Below are 19842 nucleotides of genomic sequence, written 5' to 3' on the forward strand. Positions count from 1 at the left end.
TGTCTTTATCAAATGTCTTTTTTGACAAAAACGAATTATTTGCAGTTCAGCATTTGTCTACTCATCAACTGTTAGGTACCAGCTCTTTTGAGTCTTCAGATTCACTTTCTCGATAAGCATAGTTTTTAACCTAAGAATCCGTGCTACAGCCTTTTTTAAACAAAACCATGAAGAGTGATAGCAAATTCATTGAGTGATCGGATCATTTTCATTAGATATTTGAATAGTATTTACATTTTGGATTTCAGGATCCTCCATTGATATTTCTTTTAACTCTTCTGGATTTTGAGGCCACTCTTCTTGAGACCGCAAAAGAAATTGAGGACCAGACACCCATATGTAGGCTTTTTTCCAAAAAGATTGAACTTTTGATCCTCATGAATCAAAATCAGTGGATTATCCACCGTTTTAATATATCTCCATTGATTAGCATGCGAAACCTTTTCAATTTCATTAACTCCATTTTGTTTGCCATAGTCGTGGCTGGTCAATTCCATTCAAGGTATGGTGACTGGCTTTATTCTGGCTTTTCCCATTACAAATCCACAATGTACTCACTCTTGGTTATTTTGTCACATCAGCAATGTGGAGTCATTGAGTAAATGTGGCAGTTCCAAAGTGTTGTTATAAAATATCTGTTGACTTCAAAATTTTCAAATATTTTAAGACTCTCAATCCAATTTATCCAATCTTGTGTGATGGAATCTGGTATAGTTTCATCCCATCCAAATTTTCTTCTGCACACTTCTCGCAGAATTTTATTGGCTATTAATACTACCAGTGCCAATATTCCCAAATGATCGGATATTGAACTTGCGATCAAAAGAATACCTCTTCTTGTTAAAGGCCGTTCTTTCAAAATAATTTTGAATTTGAAAACATCAGATCGAACACATCATTGCACCCCTAGAATTCCTTCAACAGGTAGAACATCACAATGCAAATCAAGATGTTTTATCTCCTTTGCTCTTTATCCCTCAGGAATAACAGCCAGCACATCGACTGTTGCTAATCCATTTTGTAAGGAAGAAACCTCCTTTATTACAGATTTCCTTTAACTCTCGATAAAGATCTATTGCTCCTTTTTCTAAAACCACTGAAGTAAGACCATCATCAATGTAGAAATTATTTCTGATGACGCTTATAGCTTGAAAACTAAATTGGTCGTCATTATCTTCAGCACATTTTGACAACTCAATAACGAAGTTACTCCAAATAGATGAACGGTCATTCTGATTTCAATCATGTCTTGACTATAATCTCCATTAAGCCAACACAACAATCATGAAAAATTACGATCTTCTGATGGTACTTTCACTTGATAAAACGTCGCTTCAATATCTGCAGCAATTACAATAGGCTCTTTACAAAATCTTATCAGAACGCCTATTAGAGTACTGGTTAAGTCTGGACCTTGTAGATGTTGAGAATTCAATGAAATCCCTTGAAATGATGCTCCACAATCAAATATTCCACCGTTTCTTCTTTTGTGGATGTATAACTCCACGATGAGGTAAATACCATTTTTTACCATCTTTACGATCCATGATAACTTCAGATACCTTTTCTACATAACCCTTGGCTATCATGTCCAACATGACATTTGCATATTCCAAATGAAAAGAAGAATTTCTCTTGAATTTTCTCTTCAAATTCAGCATACACTGTTCTGCAATTATTTTGTTATCTGGCAGACAAACTTCTCTTTTCTTCAGAGGTAATGCTATACAGTAATGACCATCAACATGTTTAACAGAATTTGAAACTAAATCCAGAAACTGCTGATCCTCTTTTGAAGGTTCTTTAATATCTGTGAGACATTCAGGAAAATCAATTTTAAACTGTTGTTCCCACAGATCATTAAGTTTCACAACTGAAATTCTGTTGACGTTCACTTTCTTTTTTTTTTCTTTTTTTTTAAACTTTATTTAAGATTTTATAACATGAATAACATATAGGATTACCTTAAAAAAATTAAGAATAAAATAATAAAATTACAATACAGTATCAGTAATCTAAATAAACTATACCCTCCCCAATAATTATTACACATTAATAACCCAACTCAAATTAGTCCAACCCCCCTTTCCCCCACAAAATAAAGAGTGAAGAATTAATAAAGTTAATAACATATGTGAGAAAAAAAACCACTTACAAAAAAAAACCAAAAACATAACCGATTAAAATACTAACAAAAAGAAAAGTAATTAATACCAAGATATCAGACTTAAAAAACATATTTAAATCAAACTTAAATGCATATATTTAACAAACGGAGTTAAGATGAAACATATAATTAACTCAAACTTAATATAAAAAATTAAAGTTAGTAACATTATCTATCAAAAATTCTTAAACAATAATCAATTCTTAAAAAAAATTGTAGCATGAAAAAAATGATGAAAAAAACTTTCTCTATAGAGATAAACCTTCACCAAATACCAACTAACTTCACATCTATCATCATATTAGTCACATAAACCACCATCTTAAAACAAAATTCAAACCTCATTAAGCATTGTACAATTCAATTTTAGTACTCTTCCACCATTTTTCCCTTTTACTCTTGAATAGTTATCCAATAAAAGCTCCAATACCACATTTAAATATCCCCAATCATTACGTTAAAATTCAGATATGCAAATAATAAAAACACATCTACAACGAAATCTATATCTTCAACAAATGGAGCGTAAACCACAAACAAAATTCAAGCCTCATTAAGAATTGTACAATTCAATTTATAACTTTCACCATTTTTCCCTTCGTTCTATAACTAAAATAGCAAAATAATATACACAAGAATTACCACTCCTTTCACCTTAAAGTTAAAGAAAAAATAAAAAAAACTTATCCATCCCATTCACATTTAAATTTCAGATATTCCTTATCTACTGAATAAACTTTACAAAAAAAACCACATCAATTTTTAGTTTTTAAACAATCAAATACTTTCTTATGCTTTTTTTATATTTAAACAAAAAAAAACCCTTCACTCTTTAATCTAATAATACAAAAGAAAGGAAAAAAAATGGGTAGGAGATTAAAAATACCCCCTCCCGTCTAAACCGCGCAATGCGGTAACTCCCAAAAAAAAAATGGGTGTGAGATAACTCACACGTAGCAGATAACTTTCAGGAAATAGTGCCTATACAGTTCTCTCCCCCAACTCTCACTTCATCTTAAACTAACATCATCATTATTTAATATCCCTTTTTTTTAAAAAAAAACATTAGAAAAAAAAGGACAACTCTTCTTTTAATCAGCTCCAACTGCCGAGTCACCATTACAACCATTCCTTCTTGGAGCACGGCTCTTTTCTTCCATCTCTTGTCTCCTTAGAGATCGCGGCGGAATATGTCTCTGTTGAAACTGAGTAATTGGCAGCTCTTGAGCAAATGCTATAGCTTCCTTTGGAGAATCAAAGAACTTTGGTTGGTAACCATCTTGAAAAACCTTCAAAACAGCTGGATATCTAAAGGTTGCCTTATAACCTTTCTTCCACAACAACTCTTTAGCAGGATTGAATTCCCGTCGTTGGAACATAACTTCTTGACTCAAATCCGCATAGAAGAAAACTCGATTATTTTGAATCATCAAGGGTGATTTTCTCTGTTGTGCATTTCTAATAGCCACTCGTAAAATTATTTCTCTGTCGTAATAATTCAAGCAACGAACCAAAACAGGTCTTGGACTTCTATGCAAGGCTCTGTGAGCACGTTCCAGTATTATACCTTCCGGGAAATGTTCTTGACCCAGCACCTGCGGAATCCATTCAGTAAAAAATTTTCTTAGGTCTGGTCCCTCCATACCTTCCAGCAAACAAATAATCTTTATATTGTTCCGTCTGGATTGGTTTTCCAAATAATCAATCTTTTTCACCAAATTTTTATTTTGAGTTTGCAAGGCTTCGACCATTTTGGTCACATCAAAAACTTGATCCTGTATTTCGTCTATATCTTCTTCACACGAATTAAATTTATCTCTCACTTCAAGCTTAAAGGCTCCAAACTCAGCCATCTGTTGAGAATGTATTTTCACCAAAGTATTAAACCTAGTACCAAGTTCAGTCATAATCTTGGATAATCCCTGCATTGTATAAGATAATTTAGATTCAAGATTCACAAAAATCTTTTCAATTGGAAGAGATTTTGGCTCAACAGATTCCTGCTTCTTCTCCAAAGGATCTTCTGTTCCTTCCTTCATTCTGATTGCCTTCCTTGTAGTATGACTGCATGTGGAAACCCCAGCCACAGCCTCTCCAGCAATGACTGGAGGACGCTGGCCGGGGTTTTCCCCAGTCCATAATGTATTAAATTCTCCCAGTACATCAAGTTGTATAGGTTCTTGTATCTCAAGAGATGCAGTTTGCAGCGCTACCTCTACAGATGACAAATGCCTTTGAGTAACTCTTTGTTCTAAAGGCTGTTTGGCGCCCTCTTTAGGGGGCTCTAACGATGTAACATAGAGCTCTACATCCGAACACTGTATCTCTCTCCTGGAATCCATTCCACGCTGAGTACCGGTGTCTTTCCTGTAGGTAGGCTCCAAAACTTGATCTTTTGGAAAATGTAGTTTTTTGATGATCTGTTGTTTTTTTTTTTTGCTCTTTTCCACCAATTGTACCATCATAAGTTAAATTAACAGCACTGAAATTATCTAAACTTTTAAAGAATTTTAACAGGCATTTCTAGACAAAACAATAAGATAGAGTCAGGAGAGGACTGGAAGGCACGTCTGATCCTTACGCCAACGTTCACTTTCAACGTCTCGTGATCATTATTCATTTCTCCTCCTAATAGTCTGTTAGTTGTCCATCCAAGCAATGTTCTCACAGCATAAGGTCTGTCATTTTAACTCCTTATTACTTCTAGAGGTTCAAAAGCTTTTGGTACATCTAATCCAATTAACATCTCAACCTTGGCATCAATCTTAGGTAAAAAAACATCTTTTAGATGAGCCCACTGGCTGATATAATCCTGATAATGAATATTCTCCTTATTCACAGGCATAATCTTCTGAGTATATACACTTGGAAGATCGCAAAATTCATTGCTATTCAATCCAGCAATCTCTAAAACTGAAACTATTATTTTCCATGTTCTTTCATTGTCTTCAATAAGATCTGTGATCTTTTTCCAAGAAGATTAAGTTTATTCATTAATTTAACAGTACAAAATGATGTGGTACTTCCTGGATCAAGAAATGTATAAGTCTTCAATATGAAGTTCCCCTTTTTAGCCTGCACAGGGACTATGGAGAGGGCTTTGTTACCAGCCCCAATAAGACTGTTTGTCTGAACCATAGCTGAAGCATCCTCTGTGAATGTTTGACTTTTCTCAACTTCACTTAGTTGACTATTCAGTAACTTGGGATGTTTTACACTGCATGCAGCACAACTGAGTCACTTATTACAAGTTTTGCTGGTGTGTCCTTTACACAAGCAGCCAAAACATAATCCATTCTTTTTTAAAATGGTTAATTTCTCGTCATGCAACTTTTTCTCCAATTGTGAACATCTTTCTAAAACATGATTATCTTTTCGAGACAAACAACTTTCCTGAACCGCCTGATCTTCCTTCTCCTTTGTTTCCTTGTTCTTTCTTGTGGTTGTATCTGACACATCAGTAACAAGGTACTTTCCTTTGGTTTTTCTTGAGACAATGACTTAAACTTCTTTACATCTTTAGGAACTATCCTTAACATTTCCAAATACTGGCATGGTGTTAACATGCTCATGCCTTTCCAAAAATTGTACAACATCCTCAGAAGTGGTGTCCCTTCCGGAAAGAATCTTAAGCTCTGCAACTCTGGTTCTCCATAAATCCTTCATCTTATAGGACAAATTGTTTATTATAACTGACAAATTAGCAAGCAAATTCAGCTCTTGCAAATGTACACGACTTCCCATTGCATTACTACAGCCTCTCAGAAAGAGTGCATCTGCTTGTAAAGTCTTTGTGCCCTCTGATTTTATTGCTGACCAAGAAAGAATCTTGTCCATGTGGGCCCTTGCGATTTTATATTCATCGCCAAAATTATAATGCAATAATTCTTTTGCCCTTTTAAAACCTTGTTCTGGATTCATATATTGGCAATATTTGACCTACTCCTTCGCTGTCCTCCAGTTTACTGTTCCAAATAATAAAGATGATCTTTAGCATTTTTAGTATTACTTTCAATGTGATGTTCAAAAGATTTCATAAATGTAATGGATCTCCATTAAAAACTGGCATTTTCCTTCTTAGGGAAAAGTGATATTATATTGTCTTGTCCACCATGGCTTGTAACTGGTTGTCTTGAGGTGAATGGAGAAAACGGATCATGAACTGCTGCCATATGTATACGACCTTGAGTTGTAAGTGATGCCATTGGTGGAGATCCTTGACTTGTAACTGGTTCTCCAGCAACATGGTTGAGTATGATCAACTCGCATGGTTGAACTTTTTTGTAATGCCCTCCTTTCAGGAAGATCCTTATATTGTGCGATCCTGAGAGACTGAATGTCGCTAGCTCTTTCCATAGGATGTTGTGGTACAATAGGTCATTGTGGTTTGAGCACTAGCAGCGAGACCCGTAGCTCCTTGCTCGAGTAAATTTGTTTCTTGTGGCTGCGTTACCCATGGCTCTGCTGGAACGTTAGGTGCTAGCCCTTTGGGAATGTCACTTTGAGTGATAAACCTTGCAGAAGGCTGAGCTAATGCTTTCACTTTGGTCATATTCATAGCACATTGTTCCTCAAGCTCTCATCTCTTCTCTATTCAATCATCTAATTTTTCTTCACTCACTATTTGTAACCTTTTACGTTGCTCTTCTTGCTCCAGTTGCTGTTTCTTGATTCCAGCTTCTTGCCTCAGTTGTTGATTCCAATTTGAACCTCCCTATCCTCTAAAGCACATCTTTTCTCCAACCACTGTTGTTGTGCACAGACAGTAGCCAAGTCTGCTTGCACCCTAGCATGCATAGATGATATGCTTGAAGCACGTGAAGCTATACTTGCTCTAGATGCCTTTGAAGATCTTCCTGAACTCATAACCTTGGAAATACTATCATCAGGGTTCACATCTAAACTTTCAGATACCATTAATTGAGTCTCTATCTTCTGCATCAATGGGACTTTGCAACATACATTCATCTTTTCCATTTCCACTAACCTATAAGTCAGTGAATGAGGCCTGCAGTGCCTTGACAGAGTCTCTTTCTTGTTTGCTAGTTGAAGCTATTTCTTCTTTGGCTACTGGCTCTAACCTCCTGCCAAGCATTGTTGGTCCACTTTGCTGTCTCAACTCATGATAAAACAGTTCTTTGAGTGGAGCTGTTTGCTCGAGGTCTTTAGCCTGATGCGCTTTCTTCTTATCCATCTTGGGTTCTTCACACTGCAACCTGGCTTCTCCTGGTTCCTAGGAATTGTAAATTAATTTTGTATCTTACTTTGTCTTTTTAAGAGAGCTGCTGCAAGCTGAATTGTCTCTGATTCTGCACAGAATCTTTCTTATCTGGATGTTTATAATAACATCTCCTGGGCTTCCTGCCAATTCTACTACCAAAGCTCTGGCTTAACTTTTTTAAGAACACAGGTGTCAGGCCAGGTTTTGGCTCAATTTTAAACTGCACAATTCACAGACACATTCTCACAGACCTGGAATATCCTATTATTACAGCATAGATGCCTCTTGGCTTTAAATCAAGTTATTAATTCTTTTAGACAAATTTTACAAGCCTTTCTTGCAAAGTTCACAATTAAAATTTTCTTTGAATCAAAATATAGACAACACTTTCCTTATTATAATATATCCTATTTTCAAAGTATCATCTTCCAAAGTGTGAGCTACAATATCCCAAATTTTGGTCTCTTTAATCCAATAAACCAAACTCTGTGGCTGTTAATTTATGTAGTTTTGATTTGTTGATAAAATGGATAAACATTTGTATAGCTTTGCATTAAGACTTTCATAACAATGAATAACAAATCAATTACTGACTAATAAAGATATATAGAGATACTCAAACTTTAAAGAGATACACAAGTTAATTAAAGAGATGCAAAAATTCAAAGAAAAATTTTTCGTGCTCACACTTCCTTCACATCCTGTAGAATAACGAACAAGCCGTTAGTGGCTGGGCGGATATCATGACAAATTACATCATAATCACTATGGTAACACTACAAACAATAGTTCCCTTAAAGAGACAGGCATAAAATTAACTAAGTTAAAAACACAAGGTTTTAAACTTTACAGAGCTGTGTACATTTAAAAAGCTTGCACAGCATATAAAAGCCATTGGATGACAATGTGACACATACTTTCTTGGGCAGAGTACATATAGAAAAGTTGTTTCTCCAGGTGGGAGAGTCTAGGACAAGAGAACAGGATTAGGAACATAGGAAGTAGGAACAGGAGTAGGCCAAAAATGGCCCTTCGAGCCTGCTCCGCCATTCAATACGATCATGGCTGATCTAATTTATGACCTAACTCCACCTACTTGCCTTCTCCCCATATCCCCTAATTCCTCTATCATGTAAAAGTTTATCTAACTGAATTTTATATATGTTTAATGAGGCAGCCTCAACTACTTCCCTGGTTAGAGAATTCCAAACATTCACTACTCTCTGGGAAAAACTATTTTTCCTCATCTCTGTCCTAAATCTACTCCCCCCGAATCTTGAGACTGTGTCCTCTCGTTTTAGTTTCCCCGGCCAGCTCAAAAAACCTTCCTACATCTATCCTATCCATACCCTTCATAATCCTATATGTTTCTATAAGATCTCCTCTCATTCTTCTGAACTCGAGCGAATACAATCCTAGACGATTTAATCTTTTATCATAAGTCAACCCCTTCATCCCAGGGATCAACCTAGTAAACCTCCTCTGGACTGTCTCCAAAGCCAGTATATCCTTCCTCAAATATGGAGACCAGAACTGGACACAGTACTCCAGGTGCGGTCTCACCAGTACCTTATACAGTTGCAACATTACCTCCCTACTCCTGAATTCAATTCCTGATTGAAGGGTGACTACTTTGAACAGAGATTCATAAGAATCTCTTCAGTCAGAGGGTGGGTAAATCTGTGGAATTTGTTGCTACAGGTGGTTGGGGAGGCCAAGCCATTAGTGTACTTAAGGCAGAGATTGATGGGTTCTTGATTAGCCAGGGCATTTAAGGTTAGGGGAGAAGGCCAGGCAGTGAGGCTTAGTGGGAAAATGAATCAGCTCATGATTAAATGGTGGGGCAGACTTGATGGGCTGAATAATCTATTTCTGCTCCTATGTCTCAGTTCTTAAAAAGAGAACAGGCCTTTCAGTCCAACTCATCCATGCTGACCACGTTGGCATTCTGAACTAGTCCCATTTAATTGCATTTGCTCCATATCCTTCCAAATCCTTCATGTCCAGACATCTGTCTAAATGTCTTTTGAAAGTTGTAATTGTAGTCACTTCTATAGCTTCCCCTAGCATTTTATTCCAGAGACAGATTACCCCTGAGTGAAAAAGATGCCCTTCATGTCGTTCTTAAATCTCGTTCTCTCACTTTATCTTCTCTACTTATAGAATTATTTTCCCTAAGGAAAAGACTGTAAGAATTCTATGCTTCTCATTATTTTATAAATTAAAGATTAAAATTTAAATTTAGATATACAGCATGGTAACAGGCACTTTCGGCCCATTTGCACCCAATTGACCTACAACACCAGTATGTTTTTAATGGTGCAAAGAACATGGGGTGCATTGCCAGATTTGAACCCCATTCGCTGGCACTGTTACAGCATTGTGCTAACTGCTACATTAATATGCTGCCCCAAAATAAATCTCTATAAAGTCACCCCTCAGCTTCCTACACTCCAGGAAATAAAGACCCAATCTAATTAGTCTCTCCCTATAAATGAAGCCTTCTAATTCTGACAATATCCTGGTGAATCTCCTCTGCAGCCCTTATTGATATCCTTTGTACCCCTTCCAACTAATTGATGTCCAAGAATGTTTTAGACATATCAATTAGAATGTTTTAATTCAATGTAGCACAGGGACAGTGCACTTTCCAATTCCGCAGGTGCTTCTCTTAAAAAAAATGCCAGCTAGCAGTTGTGGGGAAACAAGTCGGAAGTCAGTTGTGCGCACACCTGATCTTGCGGCTACCCCTGAACATACTGCTGTGTCCGATGCCATTCTGAAATGTACAAAGCTGAGGGAATGGTTGCATTTCCTCTCTGGCATCTCAGCTTGACTCCAGCCATAGCTCCAACCATTCATTTCGATGGGATTGTCAATTTTCACTGAAGGTGAGTGATTTTAATTGATAAAAATAAACCAAATTTATTCTAATTTAAATAATTGTTGGCATTTAGGTAATTTTTAATTGTTAGTAAATATTGCTGATCAATCTAAGTATCTGAAAGACAGTGATAACAATATTTGACAGGAGCCCTAGTTTCTTCCAACTGAGTTGCTCTTATGGGTTACTATATTTCAAAAGGCAATAGCTGGTCCAGTGTAATCTGGTCCACAAAAGGATAATGATTAGACGTCTCAGAATAATTCTGGGAATCACGTTTTGACTGTTTGATTAGATCCCCAACCCATGCCATAGTTCATTTAAGTAAAAGCCGTGGTGGCGCATATCCTTGTGGTGAACCGGCTCCGTTGGTACCGCTGCACCAGCGAGGCAGCCGCTAGAAGATGGCGCTGTCAGGGTACCTCCGTGCCGCATGGGTTAGAACAAGGTGTGCACCTCGGGCGAGCGTGGTGACGTTACCGCTGACTCAGGGGCGGAGCTGACGCTTTTCTTAAAGGGGCGCATGCGAAGTTCGAATAAATAGTTTGTTTGAAACCTCCAACATGCTCGTGGTGTGTTTCAATCTGTGTAGCAGCTGCTACATTGGTGACCCCAGTAAGCCTAGACAGTTTTCTGGCCTCCCGATATGCATTCTACAGCAATCAACGTGGTCGCGGTGAAAATTCCGCCTTTTTGGATGCATCGCCCACGCACTTGGTTCGGGCAGGCAGAAGCACAGTTTTGCCACTGACACATCACATCAGACACCATGATGTTCTACCACATCGTGAGCACGCTCGATAAAGAAACCACAGCCAGGGTGGACTATCTCATCCATGACCCACCGGAAGAGGGTAAAACCCTCGCTCTCAAAAACCTCCTCCTCGGCACCTTTGGCCTCTCCTGACGGCAGCACGCCACCAGACTCCTACACCTAGATGGTCTGGGCGACAGAACCCCATCTGCCATCATGGATGAAATGCTGGCACTAACAGAGGGCCACAGACCCTGTTTCCTTTTCAAAAAGGTCTTCCTCGAACAGATGCCTAAAGACATCCAACTCCTGCTGGCTGATGAGGATTTCTCAGATCCACGCCGAGTCACAGCCTGCGCAGACATCCTCTGGAAGACCAAGCAAGAAAACGAGGCCGCCCTCAGCCAGGTCACCTGCCCAGGGCCCAATCGGCCGCAAGCGCCCCCCCCCCCAGCATAAACCGGAAGAACTCCACCCCACCTGGTGTTTCTACCATCAACGCTTGGGGTGCCAAAGCCCGCAAGTGCATGGAAACGACCCGGCCAGCCGCCGTTAATGACTGCTACGGCTGTCCGCACAAACTGCCTCCTGCATGTGATCGAAAAGTCCAGTGGCCGACATTTCCTGGTAGACACCAGAGCCGAACTGAGTGTGCTCCCCCCATCTGCCCTCGAGATCAGCACCTGCTCATGGGGCCCGATCCTAAGGGGGGCCAACAGATCCTCCATCAAGACTTCGGTACACGCAGTGCACAGATCCAGATCGGCAAGGACAAGTTCTGCTGGAGTTCATACTGCCCTCTGTGGCATAGCGATGTTGGGAGCCGATTTCCTCCGGGCACGCAGCCTGTTGGTGGAAATCAAAGGTAAGCAGTTGGTAAATGCCCGCACCTTCCAATCTGTTCACCTTGGCGCCACAGACACGTGCAGCCCAGAGATAGCTTCCACCAGCGCCCCCAAGGACGAGTATTCTCGCATGCTCAATGTGTTCCCCTCCATCCTATAGCTGCAGTTTACTTCCACCATGCCCCAATATGAAATCTGCCACCACTTCTTGACCCAGGGGCCCCTCCATGCCAAAGCCAGGCGGTTGCCCCCCGAGAAGCTGCAACTGGCAAAGGAGGAGTTCTCCCGACTGCAGGAGCTGGGGATTGTTCACAGATCGGATAGCACTTGGGCCTCCCCCCTCCACATGACCCCAAGGCTTCCAGGGGTTGGCGCCCATGCGGGGGTTGTGAAGGGGGATTGATATTGGGTAATGAAGAAATGGCTGAGGCTTTGAATGACTATGTTGTGTCAGTCTTCACGTTGAAGGACATGTCTACCATGCTAAGGACAGATGTTATGGATGTGATGGGAGGTGAGGACCTAGATGCAATAGCTATCACTAAAGAGGTAGTACTGAGGAAACTTGTGGGTCTTAAGATAAATAAGTCCCCAAGTCCTGATGGAAAGCATCCCATCAGGATGCTGAATGAAATGGCAGAAGTGAAAGTAGAGGCTTTGGAAATTATTTACCAAAATTCTCTGGACTTGGGTAGGTCCTAGCAGATTGGAAGATGCCAAATATCATGCCACTATTTATAAAGGGATGTAGGCAAAAGGCAGGGAGCTGTAGACCAGTTAGTTTAACATCTATAGTTGGGAAAATGTTTGAAGCTATCATTAAAGAAGAAATAGTGAGACAACTGGAGCGAAATGAATCCATCAGGCAGATCCAGCATGGATTCAACAAAGGCAGGTCTTGTTTGATGAACTTACTAGAGTTATTTGAGGATATAATGAGCGTGGTAGATAGGGGAAAGCAGATGAATATTGTTTACTTGGATTTCCAGAAGGCATTCGATAAGATGCCACATAAAAGACGTACATAAGTTAAGGATGCATTAAGCTGAGGGTATTAGCATAGATACAGGATTAGTTAACCAATAGAAAGCAGAAGTTGGGATACAGGTGTGGCTTTCTGGTTGGCAATGAGTGGTGAGCAGGGTGCCACAGGGGTAAGTGCTGAGCCCATAACTGTTCACGATGTACATAAACGATCTGGAAAAGGGGACAGAGTGTAATATGTCCTAGTTTGCTGATGACATTAAATTGAGTGGAAATCTAAATTGTGCAGTGGCTACAGAGAGTTTGCAGAGACATATAGGTATGTTAAGTGAGTGGGGAAGGATTTGGCAGATGGAGTGCAATGTTAGTAAAAGTGAGGTTATCCACTTTGGAAGGAAAATTAGAAGTTCAGATTATTATTTAAATGGCAAGTGATGGCAGCATGCTGCAGTGCAGAAGAATCTGGGAGTGCTTGTGCATGAATTGTAAAAGGTTGGTTTGCAGGTGCAGCAGGCTATCAAGAAGGCAAATGGAATGTTGGCCTTCATTGCTACAGGGATTGAGTTTCATAGTAGGGAGGATATGCTACACCTGTACAAGGTACTGTTGAGGGTGCATCTGGAATACTGCATGAAGTTCAGAGGAGGTTCACCACATTGATTCCAGAGATGAGGGGGTTAGCCTTTGAGAAAAGATTAAGTCATCTGAGCTGTATTTGCTTGAATTTAGAAAACTACAATGGGATCTTATACAAATGTATAAAATTATGAAAGGCATATGATAGAGGTCGGTAAATTGTTCCCATTGGTGGGGTAGACTAGAACTAGGGGACATAGCCTCAAGAAGCAGAGTAGTAGGTGGATTTAAAACTGCTGTTCCCACGAGGTGGTGAATCTCTGGAATTCACTGCCCATTGAAGAAGTGGAGGCTACCTCAGTGAATCATTTAAGACAAGGTTGGATAGATTTTTACAAAGTAGAGGGATTAAAGGATATGGAGTAAAGGCAGGTAAGTGGAGATTAGCCTATCATCGACTGACTGGATGACCTACTCCTGCTCCTATTTCTTACGTTCTTTTGGTCTTTTGTTCTGTGTGTATTCACTGAAAGGGATTGAAAGATTAAAGGTATATTATATATTGAATGGAGAAAACAAAAGAAGTGCGAATGTTGGAAGAAAGAAAAGCTGAAGAGATTCAGTGAGTCAACTGGCATCCATGGATAGCAGTAGTCACCTTTGCAGCTTTTGTCCAGACTAAAGTGGAAAGGGGAGATAAGATGCATAGAATGGGGGAGGGGGAAGGGGAAAGAAGAGGTAGAATAGTGGACGAATGAAGGTTGGAGAGTTGGAAAGACAGGTAGAGAAATAGATGTTGTGGGGGAGAGGTTGAAAAAATGAATGGGAGCAGGTAAAGGACAGATGAAAACAGTAGAATTGGGGTGGGTACTATCTAAACTTTGAAAAACTATTGGGTTCTCAAAATGAATATAATATGTTGTTCCTCATTTACATTTGGCCTCACCCAGGCAGGGGATGAGGCCGATCTGGAAATGATGAAAGGAATTAGAGTGGCTGGCAACTGAGAGTTCCAGCTTGTGTCCGAGGATGGAGAGCTGATGCTTGAAGTGGTCCCCTATTTTGCATTGGACTTCCTATAAATGCAGTAGACAAAGGTGGACAAGGTGCTTATGAAATACTGCCTCACCTAGTATATTGAATAGGATTGGTTGTGATGGGCTAATCAGTCCATTTTTGTTTTTATACACTGTACATGTTCTAAATGACTTTTAACACTTCATGATTTCACTTGGAAAATAATGACCTGAGGATGGAGCTTATTATGCAGAATTACAAAAATATGAGGTGAACATACTTGCAAATACCAAGTAGTCCCATCCAATTAAATTTATCATGGGCAGTAAAATATTTCTTCAATGTCACGGAGATCAAACCTTGTGGAAATCATTTACAGAGTCACAGAAATGGTCCTTTGGCCCAATGAGAGCTCTTAGTATTAATTCTATTTTCTTCTCCTCACCTTCCAAGCAACCCCTCTAAATTTTACACACCAAGGACACATTTACAGCAGCCAATCAACCTACCATGTCTTTTGGGACATGAGAGGAAACTGGAGCAACCAGAGGCCAGAGGGAGAATGTGCAAATTCATCGTGGCAGCCTTTGTGGTGATGATCGTACTCAGGTTGCTGGTTATGTGTGGCAGAAACTCCACTACCTGTGCCACTGCTTTATGCTATCAGAGCTGTTAAGTGCTTATGGCTAAAATTAGTTATTAATGCAAACAGAACATTGAATGCTTTGTTTATATTATTTTCCAGGAATTATTGGAAATGGATATTTTCAATCTTCTAGAAACTTCATTCCTGAAATTTGTGGAATGATAACAAAACTTGTTGCTACTAGCAGGATCCTCTGGCAGTGGACAAAGGTACAGAAACTGTTAAAAATGGCTAAAAAAAAAAACCTGAGAATATTATGAAGAAGCCTAATAGCCTGAATATGCCTGAGATTGTCTCTTCGTAGCAGAAGAGCCAGACTCTGTCAGCATTGTCAAGTGACTTGTCCCTGGTAGATTGTTTCCATCAACAGTATTTAGAACAGTATACATTGTTGAGGGGAATAGTTACGGGGTGCTCCGCACTGACTGCTATTCCCCTTCTCTCTCTTAACGCACCTAATAGCCTGAAAATGTCTAATCTCGGAAGCTAAGTAGGCTCAGGACTTGTCAGTATTTGGAAGGGAGACTGCCTAGGAACACCAGGTACTGTAGGTTTCTGTGAGGGGTGCTGGGCAAAGTGGAAACTTTCTGTCTGCCTTAAGAAAATTAAAGAATTTCATGTATGTTATATTCTAAATGTAGTATTACTTTTAATTTAATAGAGTTTAATGCAGATAAGTGTGAGGTGTTACATTTTGGTAGGGCTAATCAAAATAGGGCATACACGGTGAATGGTCGGGCATTGAAGAGTGCAGGAGAACAGAGGGATCTAGGAATAATGGTACATAGTTCCCTGAAAGTGAAGATACATGTGGATAAGGTGGTGAAGAAAGCTTATGGTATGTTGGCCTTTATAAATCAGAGCATTGAGTAGAGGATCTGCAATGTTATGTTAAAACTGTACAAGGCATTGGTGAGGCCAAACTTGGAGTATTGTGTACAGTTTTGATCAGCAAAGTATAGGAAATATATCAACAAATTGGAGAGAGGGCTAAGAAGATTTACTAGAATATTGCCAGGGTTACAGGGTCTAAGTTAGAGGGAAAAGTTAAATAAGTTAGGTCTTTATTCCTTGGAGTGTAGAAGGTTGAGAGGGGATTTGGTTGAGGTATTTAAAATTTTTAGGGGTAGAGAAAGAGTCTACATTGAGAGGTTTTTTTCATTTAAGAAATACGAACGAGAGACTACGAGTTGAGAGTTAGGGAGCAAATGTTTAGGGGAAACAAGGGGGGGAATTGTTTATTCAGAGAGTGGTGGGTGTGTGGAACAAGTTTTCAGATGAAGTGGTGGAGGCAAACTTGAAATTAGCATTTAAGTGGAAGTGATGGATGGGAAAGGAATGGAGGGTTACAGGTTGAATGTAGGTTAGTGGGGTTAAGTGGGAGAAAGTGTTCGGCATGGACTAGAAATGCCAAATTGGCCTGTTTCTATGCTGTCATTGTTATATAGTTATCTTTGTTCTTTGGCTTGGCTTCGCGGATGAAGATTTATGGAGGGGGTAAAAGTCCACGTCAGCTGCAGGCTCGTTTGTGGCTGACAAGTCCAATGCGGGACAGGCAGACACGGTTGCAGCGGCTGCAGGGGAAAATTGGTTGGTTGGGGTTGGGTGTTGGGTTTTTCCTCCTTTGCCTTTTGTCAGTGAGGTGGGCTCTGCGGTCTTCTTCAAAGGAGGTTGCTGCCCGCCAAACTGTGAGGCGCCAAGATGCACGGTTTGAGGCGATATCAGCCCACTGGCGGTGGTCAATGTGGCAGGCACCAAGAGATTTCTTTAGGCAGTCCTTGTACCTTTTCTTTGGTGCACCTCTGTCACGGTGGCCAGTGGAGAGCTCGCCATATAACACGATCTTGGGAAGGCGATGGTCCTCCATTCTGGAGACGTGACCCATCCAGCGCAGCTGGAACTTCAGCAGCGTGGACTCGCTGCTATATGACAATTATATGACAATAATGGAACCTTTACCTTTAACACTCACCTTGTTACCTGTCTCCTACCTTTTGGATGTGACTGTCTCCCTATACCTTGTCTATCACCCTCTCTGCCTCTTGAATGATCCAGAGTTCATCCAGCTCCAGCTCAAAGTTTGCTAACTTGATATTTAAGGAGCTGCCAGATTTCCAACATCCTGTATTTGGAGCATTTCACTGTCCTAGTTGCCATCTCACTTTGTTATTGTGCAAAGATCTTACCTTAGTTTTATAGAATGAAGCTGGATAGTATCAGACATATGTTGTAAAGATCATAATTTATGGAAAAAGAGAAAAATAATTGGAGTAGAAGTTCTATAATGGTAAGATCAATTACAATAGACTGAAAACTTTCTCATAAGTAGATTGAAACAAGCAACTTTAAGGTGAATATATATTGGAGCAATTCAAAAAAGAGATGTAGGGATTTGGGTTAAATGGTGTTCCCCAAAATATAAAAAGGTAAAATTGCCACATCTAGAGAATCTACGATAACAAATTGAAAAGAGAATAAGATAAAGCAATAAAAGCACCAGAACTCTGTGACCCAGACTAATATCAGAACTTGCACTTTGAATAAATCTTGAAAATTGATTTATTTCTCCTAGGTGAAAATGCTTCCTACTCCAGCTAAATTTCATTACATCTTTAATCTGAGGGATCTATCTCGCATCTGGCAGGGAATGCTTACCATAAAATCTGATGAGTGTTCCAATATAGCGATGCTGCTTGCTTTGTTCAAACATGAATGCACCAGAGTCATTGCAGACAGGTAATTACAATGCTAATGGAAATGACTTCACTCAAAGCTCGTTTCTACGACTGTCAGTAACTTTTACCGTAGATTAAAAGGACTTTGAGTTCACTATGTCTTGGAACTCTCCAAAATCTACTACTGATTAAATAATTACAAAATGGCTGTCAAGTTTATTTTGAACAGAATTATTGCCCACGAACCCTTACATTTTACATAGAATTAAATTTGGTGAGAAATTTTAAGCATAAACATTTTGATGCAGTGTGAACAGAGAAGATAACTAGTTCTAACCTATAAACATATCTAGGTGTAAGACCAACATTTGGCTCTTGAGGGCATTTCTTTAAACTAATCAAACTGTAGCACAATCGATGACCACTCGCAGATACAATGCAAGCAATCAAAGGCTTTATTAATCAGAAAACCCAGACCTGCCTCTACACGCTGCTGGCTCACACCCAAGGCAGGTATGAGGGAGGAGACTAGAGCTCTCAGCATTTATTATGGGATCTTATGGGGAGGGACTACAGGCACAGAAGGCAGGCCAGCCTACCCAGCCCAGTGACAACTAATTCCACAGATTTACCACCCTCTGGCCAAAGAAATTCCTCCACATCTCTGTTCTAAGTGGATGCTCTTCAGTTCTGTTGTGCCATTTTGTCCTAGTTTCTCCCACCATGTGAAACAAACTTTCAGCATCTACTCCCCATGCCTTTCAAAATTCAATGAGATTCCTCCCTATTCTCTTAAATTCCAATGAGCACAATCCAAGAGCTGTCTGTCATTCTTAATACAACACTTTCATTCCTGCAATTATCTTTGTGAACCTCCTCTGAACCCTCTCAAATTTCAGCACATCCTTTCTTAAATGAGGAGCCCAAAACTGCCACAATACTCCAAATGAGGTGTCCCCAGTTGCTTATAAAGCCTCAATATCACATCCTGCTCTCATATTCTATTCCTCTTGGAATGAATGGCAGCATTGCATTTGCCTTCTTCACCACCAACTTAACATACACGTTTACCTTCAGGCTATCCTGCACGAGAACTCTTGGGTCCCATTGCATCTGGGAATTTTCAATTTTCTCCTCATTTAGAAAATAGTCTGCCTGTTTATTTTTTTTCCCCAAAGTGCATGACTGTACACTTTCAGACATTGGGCAGAGAAGTGGCAAATGAAATACATTCTCCTAATCTATCCAAATCCTTCTGCATGAAACATGATCGGCTGCAGACACTGTGATTGTAGTAAACACACCCAAATCCTGGAGGAACTCAGCTGCTCTTTTCAGCATCTCTAGGAGACAAAGATCTATGGCCGAGGTTTCGGGCCTGAGCTCTTCTTCAAGGAAAAATCAGAAAAGGCAGAATCAGGTTATATCAGAAAGTCTCAGAATTCAAACAATGGGAGAGGAATCCAGACCAACAAAAGGTGTGCAATTGGATATGATAAGGGACCAGGTAGAGTTTATTTTGTCTGTGTGAAATGAGTCAGGGAATGGAGAGATGACAGGGGAAGAAGGGGGTTGGGGAGGGAGTTTAATGAAAGCCAGAGAAGTCGATATTAATGCCATCCAGTTGGAGGGTACCCAGTCGGAAGATGAGGTGTTGTTCCTCCAATTTATGGGTGGTCTCAGTCTGGCAGTACATGAGACCATGGATAGACATGTTGGCAAGGGAATGGGATGGAGAATTGAAATGGGTGGCCACTGGGAGATCCACACTATTGTGGCAATCAGAGATGAGGTGCCCAACAAAGTGATCTCCCTTGAATAAAAGGAGTACTCTCTCTGTGGGTTTAATTGCCTCCATATTTCAAAAATATTTAGATTCTTCATATACAAAATTGTGTTTTTTTGCAGCTTTTGCCCTCGTTACTATTCTTGCAGATTTATCTAGTATTGGGTCCAACCAAAAATTAAAATCTCCGACCAGTATATTTTGTCTTCTCTCTGCTGTTTTTAAGAAAATGTCCTTCATAAAGGCTTCATCATCATAATTTGGGGCATAAATATTCATAAATGCCC

General features: G+C 39.8%; 1 protein-coding gene across 1 annotated transcript in view; it reads left to right on the plus strand.

Annotated features, from left to right (window-relative positions):
• LOC138737388 (dynein axonemal heavy chain 8-like) overlaps positions 1-19842 on the plus strand; it is a 397732-nt gene that overhangs the window by 102462 nt on the left and 275428 nt on the right. The window contains exons 13-14 of the mRNA XM_069888135.1: positions 15194-15303; positions 17667-17830. Coding sequence (XP_069744236.1) covers positions 15194-15303; positions 17667-17830 — 274 coding nt within the window. The remainder of the gene's footprint in view (positions 1-15193; positions 15304-17666; positions 17831-19842) is intronic.

This window comes from Narcine bancroftii, chromosome 6 (assembly GCF_036971445.1).
Source record: "Narcine bancroftii isolate sNarBan1 chromosome 6, sNarBan1.hap1, whole genome shotgun sequence".
Lineage (NCBI taxonomy): Eukaryota > Metazoa > Chordata > Chondrichthyes > Torpediniformes > Narcinidae > Narcine > Narcine bancroftii.